The sequence below is a fragment of the Sinocyclocheilus grahami genome, unplaced genomic scaffold (assembly GCF_001515645.1).
Source record: "Sinocyclocheilus grahami isolate Dianchi unplaced genomic scaffold, SAMN03320097.WGS_v1.1 scaffold93.1, whole genome shotgun sequence".
Taxonomy (NCBI): domain Eukaryota; kingdom Metazoa; phylum Chordata; class Actinopteri; order Cypriniformes; family Cyprinidae; genus Sinocyclocheilus; species Sinocyclocheilus grahami.
Window position 1 is genome coordinate 1,062,510 of NW_015505272.1, and position 24,645 is coordinate 1,087,154.

General features: G+C 37.1%; 2 protein-coding genes across 4 annotated transcripts in view; both read right to left on the reverse strand.

Annotated features, from left to right (window-relative positions):
- Nucleotides 1-3,829: 3,829 nt before the first annotated feature.
- On the reverse strand, nt 3,830-11,996 carry ckmt2b (creatine kinase, mitochondrial 2b (sarcomeric)). 3 transcript variants are annotated; one of them, XM_016275324.1, is made up of 10 exons: nt 11,916-11,996; nt 10,026-10,208; nt 9,748-9,946; nt 9,176-9,271; nt 8,820-9,041; nt 5,244-5,329; nt 4,870-4,993; nt 4,650-4,784; nt 4,323-4,448; nt 3,852-4,064 (listed from the first exon to the last, which is right to left on the reverse strand). In XM_016275324.1, exons 2-10 carry the CDS (start codon nt 10,172-10,174, stop codon nt 3,948-3,950), a joined length of 1,254 nt encoding a protein of 417 aa, XP_016130810.1. In that variant the 5' UTR covers nt 10,175-10,208; nt 11,916-11,996; the 3' UTR covers nt 3,852-3,947. The 3 variants fall into 3 exon arrangements, with proteins under 3 accessions (XP_016130809.1, XP_016130810.1, XP_016130808.1); XM_016275322.1 differs by lacking the exon at nt 5,244-5,329 and adding an exon at nt 5,659-5,744 and having other exon boundaries at nt 3,948-4,064; XM_016275323.1 differs by lacking the exons at nt 5,244-5,329; nt 11,916-11,996 and adding an exon at nt 5,659-5,744 and having other exon boundaries at nt 3,830-4,064; nt 10,026-10,174.
- An 18-nt stretch (nt 11,997-12,014) lies between these two features.
- LOC107587539 (ras-specific guanine nucleotide-releasing factor 2-like) overlaps nt 12,015-24,645 on the reverse strand; it is a 56,948-nt gene continuing 44,317 nt past the window's right edge. Inside the window, exons 18-24 of the mRNA XM_016275354.1 lie at nt 22,138-22,282; nt 20,689-20,778; nt 20,036-20,142; nt 16,552-16,664; nt 16,357-16,417; nt 13,345-13,416; nt 12,015-13,187 (exon numbers count right to left, since the gene is read on the reverse strand). Coding sequence (XP_016130840.1) covers nt 13,095-13,187; nt 13,345-13,416; nt 16,357-16,417; nt 16,552-16,664; nt 20,036-20,142; nt 20,689-20,778; nt 22,138-22,282 — 681 coding nt within the window. The 3' untranslated portion in view covers nt 12,015-13,094. The remainder of the gene's footprint in view (nt 13,188-13,344; nt 13,417-16,356; nt 16,418-16,551; nt 16,665-20,035; nt 20,143-20,688; nt 20,779-22,137; nt 22,283-24,645) is intronic.

Sequence of the window (24,645 nt, forward strand, 5' to 3'; positions counted from 1 at the left end):
ACATACAAGATCACTGATAATCTCCCTCGATCTGGGGCTCCATGCAAGATCTCACCCCGTGGGGTCAAAATTATCACAAGAACTGTGAGCAAAAATCCCAGAACCACACGGGGGGACCTAGTGAATGACCTGCAGAGAGCTGGGACCAAAGTAACAAAGGCTACCATCAGTAACACACTGCGCTGCCAGGGACTCAAATCCTGCAGTGCCAGATGTGTCCCCCTGCTTAAGCCAGTACATGTCCAGGCCTGTCTGAAGTTTGCTAGAGAGCATTTGGATGATCCAGAAGAGGATTGGGAGAATGTCATATGGTCAGATGAAACCAAAATAGAACTTTTTGGTAAAACCTCAACTTGTCGTGTTTGGAGGAGAAAGAATGCTGAGTTGCATCCAAAGAACACCATACCTACTGTGAAGCATGGGGGTGGAAACATCATGCTTTGGGGCTGTTTTTCTGCAAAGGGACCAGGATGACTGATCCGTGTAAACGAAAGAATGAATGGGGCCATGTATCGTGAGATTTTGAGTGAAAACCTCCTTCCATCAGCAAGGGCATTGAAGATGAAACGTGGCTGGGTCTTTTAGCATGACAATGATCCCAAACACACCGCCCGGGCAACTAAGGAGTGGCTTCGTAAGAAGCATTTCAAGGTCCTGGAGTGGCCTAGCTAGTCTCCAGATCTCAACCCCATAGAAAATCTTTGGAGGGAGTTGAAAATCCGTGTTGCCCAGCGACAGCCCCAAAACATTACTGTTCTAGAGGAGATCTGCATGGAGGAATGGGCCAAAATACCAGCAACAGTGTGTGAAGACTTACAGAAAACGTTTGACCTCTGTCATTGCCAACAAAGGGTATATAACAAAGTATTGAGATGAAATTTTGTTATTGACCAAATACTTATTTTCCACCATAATTTGCAAATAAATTCTTTAAAAATCCTACAATGTGATTTTCTGGATTTTTTTTCTCATTTAGTCTCTCATAGTTGAGGTATACCCATGATGAAAATTACAGGCCTCTCTCATCTTTTTAAGTGGGAGAACTTGCACAATTGGTGGCTGACTAAATACTTTTTTGCCCCACTGTATGCACAAAGATGAGATTTGAGTTATGAATGAAATGAAGGCTGCATGTGTATCTATTTCACAATACCATGCTCCACTTTGGCCATGTATCTGATTATGGTCATCAAAATCAAAACAAAAGTAGTTTGAAGACAGAGACATACACAATGCACTTCTAATGCACACAAGCCATTCCCTGCTTTTCCTTGCTTGCTTTAATCACCCAACCTGTCCACACTTGCCCTTGAGTTGCTCTGTCAGTGCATGGAAAGCACCTCACAGCTCCTGACAAGAGCAGCACTAAATCAGAAATCAGTGGCTGGCAGAGAAGTAAGCCACCATGAAGGTCACAGACATCAGCAGGATGCCATCTTTATCCACCCAGAGCACACATCCGTGACCAGCAGGAGGATTCTCCCCGTCTCAGACTGGGACAGGCTACATGCCATAATCTCAAAACAGCCTGAATTAAAACAGAACTAAGCAACAGAAAAGCTAAATTATTTGTCCCATTCTAGGTTTGAGCAATTTAGGTGAACGTGCATTAATATGCAAGTATTTAGAGGTGGGTTTAATATTTTTCACTCATTTATGTTTGTCTGTTATGTTTATTTCATTAAGATTTTTAAAAATATATATTTGTAAAAAGTTACATTTTTTAATTCGTAAAAACAATAAAATACAACTTTAAAAAAGGTTTTGTTGTATAGGCTATATATTTTGAGAGTAAATAACACCCTTAAACTGGTAGTATCACCGTGATAAATTATCTATATAATACGCTAAATTTGGATTATAATATTCCATTTATTACAACAGTAAATGTTATTATGGAAAACACATTTAATGGCGTTTGCCTTCTGCATGCGTTCATCACATGTTAACATACTGCCATCTGCTGGTGAACTAGAGAGAATGTTTTGTGTGCATGATGCTACTGATTCTTTAGGAATAAATCAACCAGTTACTTGAGACCAGTGTGCAGGACCTTTTTATGAAGGTTATTAAGAAATAAAAATAGCTCCGTTAAGTGAAATATAAACAATTTAAATGCTAACATTTTATATAGCATGAAGATTGCAAGGACACATGTCTCTCATTCACTCGTAATACAGTGGTATTCATTTCATTGTTTCTATTAGCCTACTATGTGTGGATTAAAAACACCTGAACCATCTAATCACACTGACACATGGGCTTCAGGCTGTGCGTGAGGGATTCTTTTGAGGGGTGCTGTCTGTCTGATATGTACATTACTACTGATAAAACAAATAAAGGCTCGTTTGCAGCATGTTTTTATGTGTTTTCTCATAGTTATGCTCCTGTACACATACAATATCCCCTATCTTAAAATAGTTTTGACAATAACGATCCACAACACAACATATAGCCTAGTAAATTATATCAACGGAGCACACCTGGAAGTGCTAGATCATTATCAACATTTATTGAAAAGCCCATTCCATCTAACAGCCATTCACTTGAGTGTACAGGACCTCCATTTTCCTCTTCTCCATTAAGGCACATTTATATATGGTCCTGTAGTCTTATTTGTTTTGAGATAAATAAAAATGTTTCTCTTGTATACTATGGTTAAAATGATGATATTACACACCATTAATTTACTGTAAGAAAAGGAATTTGGCCATGCCATGAAAGTTGGGCCTAATAGTTGAACAGTAATGATCAAATCTATGCCACAAAGTAAAATTATAATTTGTCTGATTATTTGCCGTTTGTGCACGAGGACAAAGAATGCGACAGAGTAAAACTGGTTATCATACACTAAATGACTGAGAATCTCACTGTCAGACTTTCAAGCTGTCTCGAACACAGGAAATGCATAACAAATGAAAGCAATGTGTGTTCTAAAATCTTCTTTCTTTCTGTCTTTTTGATTGTAATGTAGTGTCGTAATTTTAAATAATATCATCCCAGCCAGAAGATTCAAATGAGCTTCTAAGCTATGGCATAACAACTGTGTTGCACAAGGTCCCTGTTAAATCAATGAAATACTCTAAACTAAACTCTGACTGCCCAATATCTGCAGACTAGATCTGACGTTTGGCAAAAAGATTTGACTTTCAGAAAAAAAGGTACAAAAGCTGTCTAGGGGTGGTACCCTTTCAAAAGGTACTGATATATACTTGAGGTACAAATATGTATCTTTAAAGTACTAATATGCACCTTTTAAGGATAAATGTGACCCTGAACCACAAAACCAGTTATAAGGGTCAATTTCTCGAAATTGAGATTTATGCATCATCTGAAAGCTGAATAAATAAGCTTTCCATTGATGTATGGTTTGTTAGGATAGGACAATATTTGAAAATCTGGAGGGTGCAAAAAAATCTAAATACTGAGAAAATCACCTTTAAAGTTGTCCAAATGAAGTTTTTAGCAATGCATGTTACTAATCAAAAATTAAGTTTTGATATATTTATGGTAAGAAATTTACTAAATATCTTCATTGAACATGACCTTTACTTAATATCCTAATGATTTTTGGCATAAAAGAAAAAATTATAATTTTGACCCATACAATGTTTTTTTGGCTATTACTAAAAATATACCCCAGCGACTGGTTTTGTGGTCCAGGGTCACAAATAAGGTATAAATGTGTCCGTGTTGAAAAGTACCATCCCAGTGACCGCCTTTATGTTTTTTGAGTGTGGTGTAGACGCCTCCAAAATCAAGGCAAAAATTGGGGTAGAAATCATGTTGTGTGTTCCAACCTTAATTCTAAAGATTCCACAAAACAGAATTAAAATATGAATAATTTATTCGGTTGATTTCCCTTTAAAAAAACCTGCAGATGTCATGAATAACAGGTTACAGATCTCTCAGCTGCCTAGCTCTCAGATCCTCTCGCAAGGATGCCATTATTTCTTGGACTGGGCTACTGGTGGAGGGATGCTGATATCCTGGCTCTTCTCAAGTTTCTTTTCACAGTCGATCAGGTAGTTGACACCATCAATCACACACTGCACGAGCTCAACCTGAAAGGCAATGTCAAATAAAACTGGATTTAATAATTATTAATTCTTTATTGTCTCTACATATGTCTTTGATATATACTTTTTACAAACATATTGAAAAACTGCTTTTATTTGCATTATTCTTCACTACTAACATTTGTTAAAACATCTCACATATTCTTTCGAAGTATATCTACTTTCTATTTGCAGAATTTGCATTTCTAACCAATTTAATGCATTTGCACGGGTTAAGACGCTCATCAAAGGGGAGCTGTTTACCTCAGATTTGCCTAGACGGTCAAGGTTGGAAATGTCAAAAGTGTCACCCACAGCCGCAGTATCCACGCCTCCTGTGCCACGTTTTTGTAGCCTGAGATTATCCAAAATTTTATTAAAGCGAGAGTCCTGTTCAGAGGAGTATATGAAGTAGAGGACATTTTCTTAGTAGAAGAAGGCTTTCCTTTTCAAGGCTTTTAGTAGATTATTTAACATAAATTCTCAGCATATATGCATTTCATTTGATCATTTTTGATGGGAATTGAATTCATGACCTTGGCATTGGGAAATCAGTTTCAAATTGAACTGAACTATGTGAGATTGTAGCACCTTGCTTAGGAGGGGCAGACGGACATGGACTCCAGCTCTCAGTCCGGTGCCTAAATTAGAGGGGCAGGTCAGGATGTAGCCCAAGCGTTCATTCCACATAAACTCCCAGCCTCTCTCCTGAATCAACCTCTCGACCTTTGAGAAACAAACGTCATAAACTGACCTCATTTCAATTTCATTCAATATGCATTTTTTGGGCTGAATGCTTTGACAGTGATACCTCTTTCAGTCCTCTGCAGAACCTCTCAAACACCCTCTTCATGTTCCCACCCTTTTCCATGGAAATGACACGGGTGTGATCCTCCTCATTGATCCAGATTAAAAATGTTTTTTCATTGTTGTGCCTAGACATGAGGACAAAATGCATTCAGGGAATTCTGCTAAAACAGGTTTTATTCAGCCCTAATTTTTGCAGTAGAATCCATGAATGTCAACTAGCTTTTGATTACATGTATACTAGTTGTTTCTAGGGTTATATTGTAACAGTGAATCACTCAGAAAAACAGACACCCATTAAGATGCCGATTATGTAACACACACAAGCACATGCTCTCTATAAGCGCCCTCTGGTGATGCAAACCTCATGCACCATACCAGATGCCTCTGGCATCGGGCCAATCCCGCGCCATTCCTGCACAAGTCAGCAAGGGTGAGACGGGCTTGTCAAACAAGAAGTGGTCCTGGAATTTTCAGTCAAGAAAAGAAAAAGAAAGGGAAGTCTGGACTGGTTCAATGTGGTAAAATATCTCCTGATAACTCTCCAATCCTCTCCTTTCTCTCTGGTTGACCATCATAGTTGTTAAGTATCTACTGTGCTACAAGTCATTCAGGCTGTCATTATTATGTATAAAATGCCTCTCTGGAACTGGAATACAGCTGCCAAAAAAGGATTTTCAAACAGACATTTAGGTGAGAATATCAGAGCCAGCTTATGGGTGACTAGTAAAGGATGTGCTATAGGAATGTAGTGCTATGCTCTAACAACAGGTCAGTAGTTATTCAGTCTTACCAAATCCCACGAGCATCTGGCCAATCTCTAGCCATACCAGATGCGATGAGGAGAGGAGACACTGGCTTATCAAAAAGAAAATGCTCCTTTGGTAGGCCATCATAAAACAAGAGCAGTGAGGTTTGTTAGAGAATTACAATATCCCTTACCAAAAAGTAGTATACTTCAAATTTATTGTATTAAGTATACTTAAGTAAAGTATACAAGATAAAGTTTAAGTATACTTTATGTAGCAAGTATACAAATATCAGTGTACTAGTAGTATACTTGTAAGTGTACTATTTCAATACTCCTTGGGACTAAATTGGCCCACTTTCTAGTATATAAAAGTATACTTTAAGTATAAAAGTAGTACACTTTGAGTACACAACTAGTTTAAATCTGTTTTTAGTTTGTACTGCAACTATAGTAAAAGAGAACTTATAGGTATACTGATAGTTTTCTAATTAAATACTTGAATAATTTGTAGTACACTTTGAAGTATAGTCTCAGTAAACTACTGGTTTAGTAGTTTTATACTGCAAGTATACTCGTAAGTTTTCTTTAAGAGAACTTTACATCATACTTTATGTATACTACTATGTCCCTATTTAGGTATTAATTTGTATATATTTTATTATATGAATATGTGAACATACTAAACATCAGAAGAACAGGGTATCTGCTTGTAAACAAAAACATTTTATTCTAGCTTCATGCACTCTTTTTTATAAACACTTGAATGTGGGTAAGTTTTATAAACAAAAAAAATTAAGAAATAAACAACATTTTGAACAAAAGTCTGAAAAAAGACTATTAATTGGATTCAGAATGATAATCAAAACGTAGATGGAATCGATCAACACCCCAAAGCTTGATAGTCATTATTACCTCTTCATTGGTCGACATTTTATTCCATAACGTTACACAGTTTTGATGCTGTTTTATGTCTGATGATCGTGTTAGAATACATGTGGAAGCATCTTTTTGCCTTGTCCAAATACCCACACTTGTGGTCTTGGCCACTTGAGAGCATGTGCGCGCAACAGAAAGTAAGTGCGCAAGACTGTCCCAGGTCTTAAAAATGCCAAAGCACAGTGCCCTTAACGCACACTAAATCCACACTATCTCGAATACTGCTCCGGAGCGCTATTCGAGGCTTAGTGCATCCCATCATGCATCATGTTCTGGAAATAAATCGTGAGACTTTTTGCCGAGATCGTGCGAGAGGTAACGTAAACCTTTCCAGTTAGTTATTAATATAATAAATAGATATTACATATAATTTGGTAGAAAAGCAAAGTGTTGCATGTTTTATTGGTGTTAAGATGGGTAGTGGTGATATTTATTTTGTAAACATTTGCAAATGCTTTTTATCATTTAATTAGGAGCACCACAAATTAAATTGTGTCATGTTATAGGGACTACTGACTGAACAGACATTTAGAAGTTGATTTTAAAATGCAAAGTATTTAAAATTAAAATGAAAATAACGCTATGTAAACACTTGCATTTTTACAACACTATAAGTGTGTCCCATCAGGTAATGAAAAGTTCGACACACACTTGTGGTCTTCATCCTCACTTGAACACTTGGACCAAATACTTATATACATATAAGTAGTCAAGTGGTCAAGTGCAAAGACCACAAGTGTGGGTATTTGAGGCCGTTGTTTCGTTTCTTCTTCACTTGTGTTTTTTTGGAAATTCCGTACAGAAGATGTGTAATAGCGTCCCCTGCCATATAACAATGAAAATGGATTCTCGGAGCACAAGTATAGCTCAAATATATTTAGACTTTTTCTAAGCATAAGTCAAGTATACTTAAATGTAATTTTAAGTATATTTCTGAGAAGTACATAAAGCCCATGTAAGTACATACAAAGTAAACTGAAAGTATACTTTCCTATTTTTGGTTTAAAAGAAGTATACTAATAGCACACTTGAATAAACTTCTTTTTCGTAAGGGATGCAACGGCCCTGATGAAAAGACGAGCATGTGTCATGTTATGGATACTGGGCTAGTGTTCCTAAAAGTCGCTAAACCAGCAAATATGAAGTTTATGCTGGATGACCGGCTTCATAAGTGTTTCTGTTGAACAGTATTACTATGTTTATATACCAGACAGAATTGAGTGCTGCAGGGATGACGTATATTCGTTCTTCCGGTTCCATAATTCTAAGGTCAATGGGTTTTTTGAATGGGTTTAAAAGCCTGAAATAAAGTCTGTGGTTAAACACAAGCTCAAAATATCTTCACGTTTTATTCAATATCTTAAAATACATCAGTAATACTGAAAAAAGTTTTAAGTTTCTGAAGTGTTACGTTTTAAGTTTCTTTTAAAGTAAACTCTAAACTCAGTCTCATTGTGCTTATAACCACACTTTAGCAAACTATTCAGACTCAAACTTTCAAAGAAACTTTCAAAGTTTTTAAATAAAGACTGAAAGAGTTGTCGGAAGTTCAGAACTGATGATGACGTTAAAGTCATGTGACTGTGGTGTACTTTGTTTATAGATTACGTTTAGCCTTTTAATGTTGTGTTCATTTGTTCAGGATATAATGATGAAAAAAATGCACAAATCATAAACTTTAGTCACAGAGCTTGTTTTGCAATAATCCAAATGTCAATGTAAAAATCCTACTTCCTAACTTCCTGGTTAGCCTACAAAAAACTGGCATCACTGCAGTGCTGTAAAGCATCAAACTAGCACTAATAAAAACAATCACGGAAATTCATGCTGGTCAAACATGGTCTTTTCAGCATGATGATGACAGTATGATACGGGAAGTATAATTGAGGTTCTGTGACCACACATAATGCTAATGTTCACTCTTCACTTTGTTTTGTTTGCTAATTTTAAGTTTTAATATTTGCTTTATTGCTATATTGTCTTTTACTGTGAATGTGAGAATGACATACTGCCAAGATTTTTAAACAGGGACCTCTCAAGGTTTGTGGAGGTACTGCAGGTGATCTGCCGATAATATTTAAAATATAGAAAAATCATTATATAAGATAACATTTTTAATTAGTATGATTTTATATCTGGTGTGGAGGTCTGTGAAATTTGAAAACCTGGAAAAACTGGATAAACGCAACTGACGTATTTGTGTCTGCTTCCATAGTAATTTGCCTACAGTGAGCTTATGCTGAAATGTGTTTCTGGTGTGTACTTACATCAATCAGCTGCTGCTGCTCTTGCTCAGTCATCTCTGTCAGGCTGTAGTATTTGCCCGCCAGATCATCCTTCAGACCAGAAAGACCCTGGACCACCACACGCTCCACCTCACGGCGTTCAGCACGAGTGCAGGCGGGAGGCAGACTGAGCCCACGAATACTGCGGCCCGTGCGCACACGTGATGACAGCACATAGTTCTCATCAAACATCCCAGAGGTGATCTGTTCAGAGGCCATCGGAGAAACATTCAGTTTTCAGTGTAACTCAAATGAGGCAGGTCTCACCTTGCATGAGCCCTTGATGGAATGAATTTGTAAAAAGGGATCAGAACCAAAGACAACAGAGGAACCTTTACCTTTGAGCTGTCCAGGTCTGTTGGGTGCTTCATGGTTGTAGGGTCATAGCCATTGTGCCTGTCCTTAATGACTGGGTTAAAGATTTCAGCAAAAACCTGAGGATCACAGCCATAGTCAATGATAAAGTTCATCTTCATGTACTGTATTTATGTCGAAGTAGCCTACTTCATTTTGATGCCACTAATTGACAGAGTTGAGCATGGACAATAAAATAAAATATTTATTTCCCCCACTGTATGTATCTCTAAATGTTAAAGTAAACCTACCATAAAAATTACAGATCCTTAATTTCTTTGTAAGTGGGCAAACTTACAAAATAAGCAGGGGATCAAATTAATATTTCCCCCACTGTATCATTTATTAAATTTATTATAAGTATTTTCTTGCTGTTACAGGCATATATTTATGTATATACATAACTATTTGGTGCATATTGCAAACTCGTAATTACACCTTCAGAAGTGGGAAGTAAAAAATTTCCAATAGCATGTGAAGGCAGCCTTAATACGAGAATTATGATTTTAATATCCTCTAAAGCCTATTTTGACTGCCATTTGGCCCAGTTTTGTACCTCATAGCTCTCCTCATCACCAGCCACCATGCCCACAGTCTTGATGAAGGGATGACCAGGGTTGTCCACTCCGGTCTGAATACATTGGTCAAGACTCCAGTTATTGGGGGTCAGCTTGTCCCTCAGCTGGCCATAAACAGCAGGAGTCAAGGCAGAAGCCAAGCAGTTGTTGTGTTTGCGCAGGTCTGGGTAGTCAGCACTTGGAAAGATAAAAACCAAGGTTAACTGAACTAAGTCCTCAGGATAACGGAAACTAAATGGTCAACTTTCCTACTCACCTGGGTGGGTACAGCTTCTTTTTCTCCCCAGCAGAGACTCCTGACTCAGTCATCATGATATAGCTGGATACCAGGGTACCCGCACCCAGGCCGGCCATGATCACAGCCGTGTTGCGTCCAGACAGCACTCGAGTGAACATGCTTGCCATCCTCACCACTCGATCAGCCACTCACCAACTTTAACTTTAGAGCAGAGGACAGCATAAATGTTTGTGTTAAAAATGTTTTGTCAGCTGCTTTTTCATGTGACTGAATAATAATTTTTTAAAAGATTTATTTTTGGCGTTTTTTGTTTGTTTGCTTGATTAGTGTATGACAGTGTAGAAGTTACAGGAACTTCAGGAAGCGAAGTGGGAGACAGAAGGTCATCGAGCCAGGATTCGAACTGGATAATTTTTTTGTGAATTAATTTAAATGATATTAATACAATTTCTTGTAGCTTTATATTTTTATTAGTTTGGTTTACTCAACAATTTGAATTCATGTCTTAGATGGCCAATAAAAAAAATTCATGCCGTTCCAAACTCCAAACCGTTCCAAAAGACTCGTATTCATCTTTGAAAAGCAAATGAAGATTTTTCTTAAATATCCTTTAATCATTTTTGTCTGTTCACTGAAAGTAGCCTACATGCAAACCAAGATTTTCACTCATCAAAGAGCCTAATGATCAACACACATCTCATGAAATAAGGTCAACTCGGCGTGTTTTCTAGAGCTTTGCTCAGTGTTCTGGTCATGTGAATGAAAGCCTAAATGTAATCTGTTCATCATATAAAGCGATGTGTCTCTTCAGAAGTCTTTGATTAAACCACTTGTTTCATATGGATTACTTTTACCAAGTTTGACGCATACAAATCTTGGTTGTGTGGACTTTCAATGAACGGATAAACATGATGAGAAAACATTACAAAATACTTTCATTTCTGGTCAGAAAATAAATGATGACATTATGACTGAATGAATCAGTGTTAATCAAAGGTGCTCTACTTGTCGATACAGTATACTGTAGTTTGACACGGTGAGCAACTTCTGTGTCCTGACATACATGTTGACTTTTTCCACTGAGGAGTATCCAAATATACATCAGCTTTGAACTTGATGCCACAGCAATATATGCCAGTTTATAATTGACATGCCCCAGTACCAGCAGTGCAGCCCGTGTGTCACATGTATGTTCCAGTTGTCAGGTTTCTAAAACTTTACCCAAACATTTTTGATAAATCTTACACAACACTTCAACAAATCTAAATACACTACTATTTTTTTAGTAGAGACTATAGGCCTACTTGCTAATACTGTTTTTTCACCATTATCCTAACTAATATGTTATCACCATTCTGCTTCTTTACAAAATACTCAGTTTGTGGTCCCTATGAGGAATTTATGGTCTCAGTGGTTCCAAATATTTTAGCTGTATTTACAGCTGAAAGTGGATCCACAGCAAATGGTCTTTATGCAATGGTGTCCAAACTTTGTTACAATAATCACATGACCTGTGACCACGTAGAGGGGCTTACAATAAGACAGGGTGGTTGTGCCATGGTCAAACTTCTAGAGCATTCTGAGAATGTAATGGTAATGTAATGCATTATATAAACATCGGAAAATAATAAAAAATGGTATAGGTTACTGCAAATGGAAAACACATTATTTTACATGTTTTTTAATTATTAGCAGACATTTTGGTAAAGAGACGAACTTGTGTTGCTTTTCAGATTAGTTAACAGATTAGTATCAAAAAGTTCACACACTGAACCAGACTGTCATAAAATATACTTAGTACTGTTGCAACTGGCAAAATCTAGCTTCCCTGGTTTCTTTACATTTCTGTCAATAATAAAGCTATACAAATACAAATGATTGTTAAAGCGAATGTTTTATTGTACTCACCTGTAGGACTGAAGGGGTCTCAGGCTTCAGCACAGCAGACTGTTCCCTGTAGAGTGAGACCTCACTGGGCCTGTGCTTAAAATAAAGTAAATTAGCATCCACACCAAAGCACAATGTTAATGGTGCTTATTGTATTAAAGGTGCAGTTATGTTGTCTGCCTCTCAAAACGCTCAAGCTCTTTAAAGCAGGATGTATTCTGATTGACTGTCTGTGTTTTTTTATCATTTATAAGCTGGAAAAAAAAGTTGATCCCAACAATATCGGTCCTTTGTATCATAATAGTTGTGGCGTGGACTCTGCTCTTAAGAATGATTTTTAAAACGATATCTTTATTGCCCTTGGTGTAAACAGGCCTTTACACTGAATTTGAGCAGAACATGCTAATTTACAGTATACTTGTATTTATTACTTTAAATAATTTGAATATCTCCATTCTGTCATCACTTTGCTACACAGGCCAATAATATCCAAACTTTTAAGCATTGCTGAGTGTCTGTGAATATGAGAAGGCACAATAAGCAACTGATTTTTAAAGAGCTCACATAGCTTCAGGGGCTGTTACGAAATATCAATATCATCTACAACTGGTTAGTATTTTAGAAAGCTACTATACATTCCCATTACTTGGAAGTCTGATGCATCTTTTAAAATTTTCATGTGGCATTTTGGTTCAGTGCAGCCAGCTGTTGGCAAATGGGACAGCACATGGAGTGTAAAGTTGAGGCAAAGAACACAGCAAACCCACAGTCTAGTTCATGCACAAAGTCACTACCATTACCAATGAGGGGATGTGCCAAGGGCCACAATACACTACATAAGATCTGGCTAATAGCTCTACTTCTGTACATGCTACATATCTTCAACCACTTTCTTCACAATTTAGACTGAATCCATCTGCTCGACCCTGAAACTCACTTATGACTCCTGACCACTGACAGTGGCCAGTTTCATCCTTCGTTCCTTCTATGATAAAAGTCACCCTTCAGTGTGGTGGTGAGCACTGTTTAATACTCTCCTCCAAACCTGGACCCACTACTTTTTCACACTTTCAAATGGAAATTTTTCCTTCCTGCTTAACGTCCCTCTTTCTCAAACACTAGGCATGCTTCATGCCTTCAAAACATCCCAAGAGTGAGAAGCACATCTAGATGGAAGCTGCCAGGTACTGAGGTTGTAGTTCATGCAGGAAGCCTGGGTTCAATCTTGAGAGACAAGTCATACAGTGTGTCTTCATCCATAATCAAGTTCTTATCCAGAAGATACTGTGTGACCTGGACACGAAAACAGTAGATTGCATGATTACAATTTAGAATGGAATTAGATTGCATAATAAATGTTTAAAGCAGTTTATAAAAACAATAGAAAGTACAGGGTGTCATGATTCATTTGAAGTCCAATATGCTCATATTTTTTTCATATGATATGTACGAGAAGAGTGATTTGTTCAGCTAGCTCCATCGCTGACAGAGATTCAAAACACTCAGTCTTTGGGTATTCAGCCTGGATGAGACAAACAGACACAAAATCAGCTCTTTATTGTGACAAGATGGCACTGTAAATGTACAAACAACTCCTCCTGATATTATAAATACTGCATATCTACAAAGTATTTTAAATTATGTTTTCATTAGTGTATCTGTTTTCCCTAAAAAAATGAGCAGGTGTTCATTTTTAGTAATTGAAATAATTAGTGCAAAAAATTGCATTATTTACTCTCCCTCAAGTCTTTCTTTCTTAGTGGAACACAAAATAATAAATGTTCATGCTGCTCTTTTCCATACAATGAAAATGAATAGTGACCAGGACTGTCATGCTTCATAAATAAATAAATATCATGGGCTGTATTCCAAGTCTTCTGAAGCCATATGACAAAAATATGTGAAGAACAGTATGAAATTTAAATCAATATTAACTGAAAATCCATTCACCATTCACTTTCATTATACAAGAAAGGGCAGCATAAACATTCTTTAAACATTCTTTAAAACATCTTCTTTGGTGTTACATGGAAGAAAGTAAGTCCTACAGGTTTTGAAATAAATAAGATTTTGCTTTTTTAGGTGAACTATCCCTTTAACAATGTAAACGTTCTATTCTAAGAACATTTGTACTTGTGACAACGTAACATTGTTTAATGCCAAAGTGCAAAATATCATGCTGATGCTGATATGACAGCTAGAAATTACACATTGTACGCATGTGAACTTATGAAAATCTATAATTAAACTGCCAATTAGTGATGAGTGACTGTTGGTTCTGTTTTCTTTGGCAGAGACACTTTTCAATTAACACAGTAGGTGAGGATTTTAGAAGCAAGATAAGGGTGTGTGTGTCCAGGCAACATGCATTACTAATCAAAACATGCACTTGCTCACACACACACACACACACACACACACACACACAAAACTGTACAGGCTCAGCCCTGATAATGCATGCTGTGTTTGTAATTAGTGAGCCCAGTATGCTGCTGCCAGCAGCACATTATATCATACAGCCGCGCATGAGTGTGTGAATACATTTATCTGCATATCTATCAACAACGGTGCATAAGAAACATTAAAATCAAGATGTTACTCACTCAAGTCCTCTTAAAACACAGATTACTGCATACAATATGCATTAAATGTACAGTATAAGCAGAGGAATAAGTGGAACTGACTGCAACAATATTAATAAACATGGACTACTCTCATCACATAAAATAATAGCTATTTTTCCTTCACTGCCAATGACAGAACAAGCAGAAGCCCTCCAAAACCATGCCTCTAAAACTGAAACTCAACAAATATCACTAGCAGGACTTTGAAATGTAATAGCATGATCATTTACAATAACACATGGATATTTCAGGAAGGAAATGCTCCTGAAAGGCTGTTTAGAGTGTGTTTTGGTGTGTGCTGGCTTTGTTGCATAGAGTTTGCATGTGGCGGACAGCAATAGGCGCTCCGTCTTGCTGTTTGAAGTTATAATTAGAGTCCTGCTGCTCAGAGATTTGCAGTTTGAACATGTAATTCGGTCCCTGAGTCCGATGCTGCCTCTGAAGCTGCCTCATGAGGCATGCCAAAATCTGCCTTCCCTCTGAGATCTCATCCTTAGGTGGCTGCTCAACAGTGATGTGAAACAGAGATATGATTTTAAGTGATAAGATATCTTCGGACATGTGAGACGTCTTATATCAAAGTGATTTTTATATCTTACATGATTTTTACAAGTCTTACATGAGCCTTGCTTTGAAACGGATGGTTTATGTTCTAAATTCTCATTGGAGGAGCCAAGTATGCATGTATGTATATGTCTGTTCCTCCGTCCATCTGATCATTCATATTTAATCACAGATGTGATGTAAATTAAAGTCTTTCAGCTATTTTGAAGGCCATTTCATTAGCCATTTCAATGTCCTGATTTAATAGGAAATAGTATTGGGACATTACACCAACAGGGACTTTAATGGCATAGAATACATAGATATTAATATGGAGTTGGTCCCTCCTTTGTAGCTATAAGAACTCCCACTCTTTTGAGAATGCTTTGCACAAAATTTTGCAGTGTTTCTGTGGTAATTTTTGCCCAGTTATTCCAGTAGAACATTTGTGAGGTCAGGCACTGATGTTGGACGAGACGGCCTGGCTCTCCAATTCAGTTCATCCCAAAGGTGTTCGATGGGTCGAGGTCAGGGTTCTGTATGGGCCAGTCGAGTTCTTCCACACTAAACTCATCTTCATGGACCTTGCTTTATGCACTGGGTCACAGGCATGCTGAAATGGAAAAGTGTTCCTAAGAAGTTGGATGCATAGCATTGTCCAAAATGTCTTTGTATGCTGAAGCATCACCCATCAGACTGCCAAACAGAGAAGTGTGATTCGTCACTCCACATAACAGGTTTCCACTGCTCCAGAGTCCAGTGGCAGCATGCTTTACACCACTCCATCTGACGCTTGGCATTGCACTTGGTGATGTGAGGCTTGCATGCAGCTGCTCAGCTATAGAAACCTATTCCATGAAGCTCTTCCCTCGCAGTTTTTGTGCTGACATTAATGGCAGTGGAAGTTTGGAACTCAGCTATGGAATCAGCAGAACGGTGGTTACTTTTACGTACCATCCACCCACTCTGTGACTTTACATGGTCTTCCGCTTCATGACTGAGTTGCTGCTGTTCCTAAATGCTCCCATTTTCCAATAATGCCACTTACAGTTGACAGTGGAATATCTAGCAGGGATGAAATTTCACAAACTGACTGAAAAAGGTGGCATCCTGTTACAGTACCACATTTGTAAATGCAGACTGCATGGTTAGGTGCTTTATTTTTATACACCTTTGGTCTGATTGAAACACCTGAATCCTGTAATTAAGAGGTGTGTCCCAATTACGTTTGAAAGAAAACTTAAGCTATTTCTTGTGCTTTATAAACATATGCAAAGGCTATAACTTATCCTCACCATCTGAAGAATGTCTTCAATCTTCAGCTGGGCATCGTCCTGGTCATCTTGAGAAAGGGCACTGGGAAGAAAAAGCCAACTTCCTTTAATCAGCTTTTAAGTTTGCCTTGAAAATAAAATCTCAAAAAAGATCTACATTTATATTTAAAGACTTTCAGAAAATGCTTTCATTTCATGTGTCCTTATGTAACCTGCCTTAATATGTTTGCTGTGGCTTTTCTCTCCTGGGGAAGAAGGTCGGGGTCTCTCAACACCTCCTCTAGCAGGCAGATCACACCCATCTTCAGCTCTCCATTCATTTCAAAGTCCTGAAACCCACCACACACACACACACACACACACACACACACACACACACACACATAGAATCATGATCCATAAACATGAGACACCCATGCATAATTTAAGTAAAGCAAAAACTGATGGGTTCACATCCCCAGATGACCGAAATCAACTACTGGGTGAATCCAAACTCATTTTCTTTATTTTAACTCATGTAGATTAATCTAATGCAGATTCTGTGCGTAGACTGAAAAATATTACTAATCAGTATTTTTGTGTAGTTTCTTTTGCAAGCATTTGTTTTCAGAGAACATATATTGAATTAAGGATATCAAATAAAAAAAGACAGAGAAATGTAGTCAGATTCTTCTTGTAGGGTAAAAAAAAGAAGATGAATTCAAGAACAGAACCAGTCTTAAGGCCTGTTCACACCAAGACTGATAACTATAATTATATTAGCGTCCACACCAGTGGATGATATCGTCTGTTTATTCCAAGCGCACACTTGTCTGCCACTTTAAATTCTCAAGCTCATTATAGCAGGTTTGATTCTGACTGGGTGTCAATGTTTTTCAGCTGTAAAACGTTCATCAGCTGGTAAAAATCATTCTGAAAGTGATTCCAACAATATAGTTTCTCTGTGCCTTTATCATTGTAGCTGTGCTGTGGACTCTGCTATTCTTTAATATTGAGAACGATTTTTAGAACTATGTCTTTATCGCCATCTTTATAGGTTTCGTCCTTGGTGTGACACAATTTGCTTTAAGCTTATTTGTCTTGTTTTAATGACGTTTATATATTTTTTACTGAAAAGCAAGAACAAAATACAGGTTAATACAAGTTTTAATGCAGTGTGAAAGTGTTGGTGTTTTAGATTGCACTCTCCATTAGTGCTCATCAGAAGATGTACTACCTCAGCTTTACAGTTTCCCAGTGCACTAATCAACAGCTAACCCAGCCTTTCCTCTGTCTCTCTGTGCCTGCAAGCACTGCAGGTGGGTGGCTAATCTCTTGTGTCACAGTTAAAGCATTCTTCAGTTCTGGCTTCATAAAGCCCCGCATCTATTAAACAGTCAGTGTTCTTCACTCTTTTTTCTCCATTCACTTTAGGTTTATTGTTGAAATAATTTGGCCATCGGGACCAAAGCATTCCATAGTTTGATCCATCCATGTTCATACCATCTGTGTTTAGAGCACTTTCATCAGCCAGTTTTGAGCTTACTAATAATTCCTGATCCTGACATGAAAAATGTAAATATTCCTCTGCTAAGGGACAGTCATCCAAAATAGCATAAGTGACATGATTTAAACAAACCAATAAATTAGTACATAATATTCAGTGCAGCCTTTCAAATGCAAATGCATAAAGCACTTGAGCGCTTGTGCTGTGTTGTTCTCAGAGTATAAGTACCCTTATGTTTGATATGCTAGACTGTAGTTAGCATAATGGGCAACTCACTTGCTTATTCCTGTTATGCAGTACAATTTTATGTCCCCTTTATACAGTATATGTCTGAATAAAACATTAAATTTACCCTTTTAAAGTTTTTTTTTTTTTTTTTTACTTTCCTAAGAGATATTTTCCAGATATCTTCCTTAAAATAGAAACTTTAAAACGAAGCAGGACCAGATCAATTGAATCATTTCTGATGATTCTGTGAGGTTTCTGCACTTATTGGTATAATTGGTGGACCATCTTGGACCAGCAAACAAGTTACTATGTTACAAAAACCTACTTAAGCTGTTATAACCTGGGGCCTTTGAACATATATTGACTAAATACTAATCTGAATTCAACAAGTAGTACCAGATCGTAGCTGTTTCTGTTTGTCAGTTTGTTTTTGTTATGAAAATGGTATAAGGAGAAAGATGATGTAAGCATCTGATAGAGGATGAGAGAGATGAAATGGCAGTGCAGGGTCTCTGGGCTTATTAACAGTGCAGCTGAATTCTCAGTCCTCTTATTCCCTTGTGGGGGTTTTCAAAGAGATTCAGCAGCCTGCAATAAATGCTTCTGGACCCAATAGTGATTTACACTAAATCATAATGTAGCTGGTACCATTTTACTGTGATAGCTGCTTATTCCAGTTTTGTCCCTAGAGTAACAAAAAAAAGAACCCAATAGTACCATGGCAATGCCGTGATTTATTAGACATAGTATCATGTCAGTGTTGTTATTAAAATAATTAATTTGAATTGAAATAAAGTTGGAATAAATTAAAATATTAAAGTAAATGTTATAAACATTAGATGATATTAGATGAAAAGCCTTAAACGGACATTAGAAATGTTGCCCTGGCAAACATAAGAATAGAATTTTACTAAATTTAAAAGAAAGCTTAATGGAAATAGTGAAAAAAAATCTTACAATAATATATAAATAATCCTAAAACAATAATGTATCATAATATGATATGATATGTAATAATACTTTGAAGTGCTTTTGAGCAACTCCCTACTATCAGCTGAATATTTCACTTGTCTCCCTAGACAACTAGTATTTGTAAACATTCCTCTTCTTGTGTTTCTCTCATTCGCATCTTTCACCTGTGCAACCATAAAGGTCACTTCTAACAAGCTCTGTCTGTGTGAGTTTGTCAGGCCGTTCTTAACCTAAACTGACAAAGGGTTAAAACAGATCAATGCAATTAGCCCACACTTTGCCTTCACTCAAACAAAGCGAAGTAAATTGAAAAATAGCTGCTTATTTCAGAAGGCCATTATGAGAGACTGTTTCCACTGTAGCAGATAATTATGTTGGCTGTGTGTGAGATCCTGTGACTGTGTGTGTGTATGTCTGTGTGTGTGTGTGTGTGTTTTTCTTTGAACAGTTGTCAATATTAATGTTATAATATCCTATGCTTTTGAGCTGAAAGTTGAAAAGTTGAAAGTTGGCAGAGCCTGAAATGATATTTTATCTCTATGAGCTAATGGGCGTAATATAATACAGATCAATATGACGACTATATGGCTTTACAGCTGAAAGCAAGCCAAGTACTGCTGAAAATACCTGAATCAATACATATACAAGTGTACAGAGAGAAACAGTAAGGCCATAAAGATGCAGTAAGGCCATAAAGCATGGCACATGGTAGATTTGAACACATACCACAATTCATTTAACAATTTCCTCCAACTACCAATGAAACAATTACCCAAAATTTACAATTTTCTGAAAAATTTACTCTCAGACCATTCAAGATGTACATTTTGGTGTAGAGTTTGTTTCTTTATTGGAACAAACTTTGGTTACACTTTATTTCGATAGCAGGGAAGGAGAAAGAGAGGCTGATGAGGGTGACAACTACTGCTTTAGGTTTGTAGTGACACGAAATGTGTCATCTGCTGTTCGGTAAGACGATGTCAGCTACAGAAGAACTAATGCTGATGGACAGACCTGTGAGTGTTTGGAGACCCAATGGCGCAGGACATTCAGGACTCTGTTGGTAGCCGCACAACGTATAATGAACTCCTTGTCACAAGTCCGCTCAGAATTGCTAAAAACTGCAAAGGAAAATACATACCGTAAGGGTAATACAAACAGTCCTGTCATTTCAAAATGTAAAACCAATGTGAATATAGATTACATGATCAACAGCTTACTCTAATATATGCTATATACATTGCCTTGCAAATTAAACATCCATTTTTTCCCCCACATTTTAGACCCACATTCCGATCAAACCCTTTAATATTTTCACATTTTGTTAGGCTGATATATAAAAGTACTAATGCAATTATGATGGTATTTAGTAGGATGAGAGAATGTTAGTTTATGTAGGTAAGAGGATAAATTTTTTTTGACAGTTTAATCTAAGAAAATTATTCCTTAATTCAACATGTAAATCTTGAGCCTGCTTTTCCTGTTATGATTTTAAATACTCTGCTGATAATGAAAAAGCTACTAGAGCTGCAGAAACTGCAACAGCTTTATGTGTAAAGTGAATTTCAATTTGTGAACATAGTAGAGGGTCTACAGCATTCTGAGGCAAAGGGCAGAGCATATGAATATGTGCGCTTCTCTTGGGTTTTGTCAGTGGTGCAGTGTACCTGGAGGGCTGCTGTGTCCAGCTGCTGCTGTGGCGATAGCAAATGCAGAGGCTGGAGAAACGGAGCAGCGCGAGTTCTCAGCTGACTGGACTAGAAAAAATAATATGGAGAACAGATTTAACAACTATAATTTTTAGGGGGAAAAAGTCACTCAAAAATTCTTTCAATATTTATTCACTCTTGAGTCATATTTCCCATGAACACAGAGAATCTAATAGTTCATTTATTTATTTATTTTTAGGTTGGACCTTAATAACATCAAATGTCATTAGATCCCAAGTGTCTCATAACCACATGCCATGATGTCAAACATCCATCATATTTGGTGAATCGTTTTATGGAACAATGGCTTAATTTTCAGTTTCTTCATCACACAAAACTATAGGATGAACTACTTTATTGAACTACTTTTAAAGTATTTTTGTCCAATTTAGCTTGCTAGCTCCTGGTCACTATGGACTTATTGTATGGGAAATACTAATGTTAATACCATTTTAAAAATTATTTTTAGTGTGTGTTCCACTGGAAAAAACAGCATAGGGGTTTGGAATGACATTAGGGTAAATAAATAATGACAGAATTTACCCTTGACTTCCTCAATGGACGTGTAGTGCAGTATTTACTGTACGCGTAGCAAAGCCATAGTTATCTCATAACCAGTCCTTCTGACAATCTAGTGGTCATACTTCAAAATGAAAGAAAGTTTTGAAAAAATTCCCCCTTTATTCAGCCAGTAACTGAGTGAACATGTGGAAACTGCTTTTCATGGAAACTGAGAGAGCAGACATAGTTATAAATCATATACTGTATATCTACTGTCAATTGCTTATGCTGAACAAAATGAAGATGCTAATGATACCCAATACAAACAGTCTGGATGGAACAACAGCTGCACCAATCAGAACCAATTATGTGCTGGTGGAAGTCCCGTATAATTTACTCCTGTCCCAACTCTCCCCATATATGGCTTCATTTAATGTCATCCAAGCACAATATTTGACTGTTTCAGATCCAAGATTGTGACTGTGGCCATTTAGTAACAGAACTGGACTTTATGGAGGAATGCACTGAGTATGTTTCGCTTGAGGAACCATCAGGAATGTCGCATGCTTTCTCCTCTAAAATGCAAATTGAAAACATTAGACACATAAAACTGATCTAAGCCCAGTATAAAAGCAACTGCATGTCCCATTAGCTATTTAAAACATGCAATAGGACTTCACAAAGTTATCTAGTCCAGCTTTATTTTATTAAATTACGGTCAAATCTTCATTTTTGTTTTATTATGGAAAAAACAACAATACTGGAATGAATGTGTTTCATTCACACAAGTATCTATATTTCTCTCAGAAAGTCATAACTCGCTACTGTGTTTGACTCTATAGTTGTTCTCGGAAGAGGCCTGCACTGCCAAGGGAGCCAAACACAAACAGACACGTACACGCTTACCTCCTGACTGTCTGAAGCGGAGGTGGCGTGGAGTGGAGGGTGAGCGGCAGGGAGAGATTTCTCCTGGTTCACTCCCTTGTGGCGACTCTGGAATAAATTTGTCCAAAGACACTGACTCCAGCACAGCTGAGGGGAAAGTCATACCCTTTATTAAAACGGATCATAGAACCCCTCCTTGAAAAATGAATGGTTTTAGGGCAACAGCTCTACAAACAGAGCAGAAAGCAGGGAACAGCAAATAACTATGGCCAGGGAGTTGCTATGTGGATGCTGGGGGGTCTGGGTGGTTGTTGGATAGGTCGTTGATACAGTGATATGAGAGGGTGCATGGTGGTTACATACTGACACAAGTAAAAAAAAAAAAAAGTTAACTCTAAGCAGGGTTATTACACAGCAACAATTTAAGGGTGGTTGATTGCGATTTCACTTTTTTAACATTAGTTAGTGTGTAATGTTGCTGTTTGAGCATAAACAATATCTGCAAAGTTGCGGCGCTGAAAGTTTAATGCAAACGGAGATATCGTTTTTTTTTAATTCTGGCAGTTTAATGCCTACAAAAACGGCTCGTAGGAACTACAACGAGTTACTTCCCGGGTTCGGGACGTCACAAACCCAGATAAACCCCGCCCTCGGGAAAAGGCAGCAAAGAGGGCGAGGCCATGCTGCGCTGCTTTAGAGAAGAGGAAGAGAAAACTAGAGGTGCACGTAAAAATCTATTCATATATGAATCACGATTCTGTCTTCTAACGATTCTAATGGATTCACAAGTTTCAAAATCAATGTTCAAAAGCAGCGGTTCTAATCCTGTTCCTCGCGTCGCCCTGCTGCACACGCTCTGCTCTGCATCTCTCTCTCAATCTCTCACTCAGATCATCAGCTCAGCTCCAACAATGAACTGTTCTAATTATACACTTATTTTCACATAGCTATAAGAAGCATTATACATAGACGCGCGTGTGGTTGCCGTACTGTATTAAAGCTTTAATCAGGATAAAACCGTATATCAAAAGCTAACAGAAGCAGTAGCATTTACAAATTACAGCGGATCTAAAAGTATGAGACAACAACAATCAAAAAACATACTGCGTGATCCTCTTCACTAATATCCTCTGTGTCTCAATTGGGCTCAAACTGATAAGCAATATAGACGATGCCATTGTTTACAATACAACCGAAGCACATGCCGCTGAGGTGAGGGGCATGACATTTGGACGTGCACTAGAGGCGGTTTAGCCAATCACAACACACTGTACTAGCTAACCAATTTGAGCAGGAAATGATCAGCGCGTTTATGGGAGAAGGGACAGAGCGGTGTAGAATAAAGGTAAATTACGTGAAAAATAATGCTTTTTTTTTTTTTTAAACGAAGCATTAACACATGTTAGACTGCACCCCATAAACACAATCAAGCCTAGAACAAAAACAGTCAACCACCCCTTTAAAGAATTCTGCCAAATTTTACCTAATTTCAATGTTTGTCAGTGTTTGGATGTCGTAAAATCTGGGTCATGTTTGCTTTTTCTTCTGTCACTAGCCATATCACTAGCCATATTTCTAACTTTGAAATCAGTAGTATAACAGGCACAAATCGGATGCGTTCATACATGTAAAAATGGTCAGAGAATTGAACAAACAGCTGTACCCTGGCTCAGAGGAAGCTGGAACCATGTCTTTGTGTCATTTTTTCTGGTGATTATTGGATGATACAAGACTTCATTATGAATAGGCTGAAAGGGAAAATGCTACAAAAATGCATATCATATTCTGTGAGAAACTGTGATGCACTACAGCAAAACAGGCACTATTTGTTTTGGAATCAGCACCCCAAAATGAATTAAAATAATAAATAAATAAAATGTTGGATTTCATTCAGTAAATATGATGCAGGGTGGTGTTATAGTTAACTAAAACTTAAATAAAAATAAATAAAATTAAATAAATAAAAAAATTAATAAATTATAGACTATATAGACATATTTAAAGCTAATAAACTAAAACTAATAAAAATGACAAAAAAATTCATTGTAACTAACATTAAAATTAAAAATATAAAAATAAAAACTAATTCAAACTATTAACAAAAACTATAATATCTCAATCTACTAAAATAACATTACCCCTATGTGTATATGATATTCTGGTCCATAAATACAATTGGAGACATACTGTATGTAAGCAAATAATTTTTTGCCTGGTTTATCTTTCGACAGACATTGATTTAATAATTTGGGCTATCAGTTTGTAACAAGGTACATCTGTGACAGAAAAATATTACTCGATAATAAATCCTCTATGTAGGCTCTCTCAAAACATTTGACTTTTATAAACGTAGTATTTGCTCCCTGTGGCGGAGACAGATTATCTCGTTACTGAGATCAGAAAAACTCAAAATGACAGTAAAATCGAAAACAATAAAATAATCGCATAATTTTTTTCCCTTTTTTTTAAAGAGAGATATTGATTGGGCTGTGATACAAAAGCAAACCAGAAGAGATCCTCTTAGCAGGT

Excerpts from the sequence above, each read along its gene's own strand:
- ckmt2b (XM_016275323.1), bottom strand. The coding sequence starts at position 10,174 with ATGGCAAGCATGTTCACTCGAGTGCTGTCTGGACGCAACACGGCTGTG. Across the intron at positions 9,042-9,175 it reads CAGACCTGGACAGCTCAAAG|ATCACCTCTGGGATGTTTGA; the intron begins GTAAAGGTTCCT and ends GCCTCTGAACAG. Across the intron at positions 4,994-5,658 it reads CCAGATGCTCGTGGGATTTG|GCACAACAATGAAAAAACAT; the intron begins GTAAGACTGAAT and ends CCTCATGTCTAG.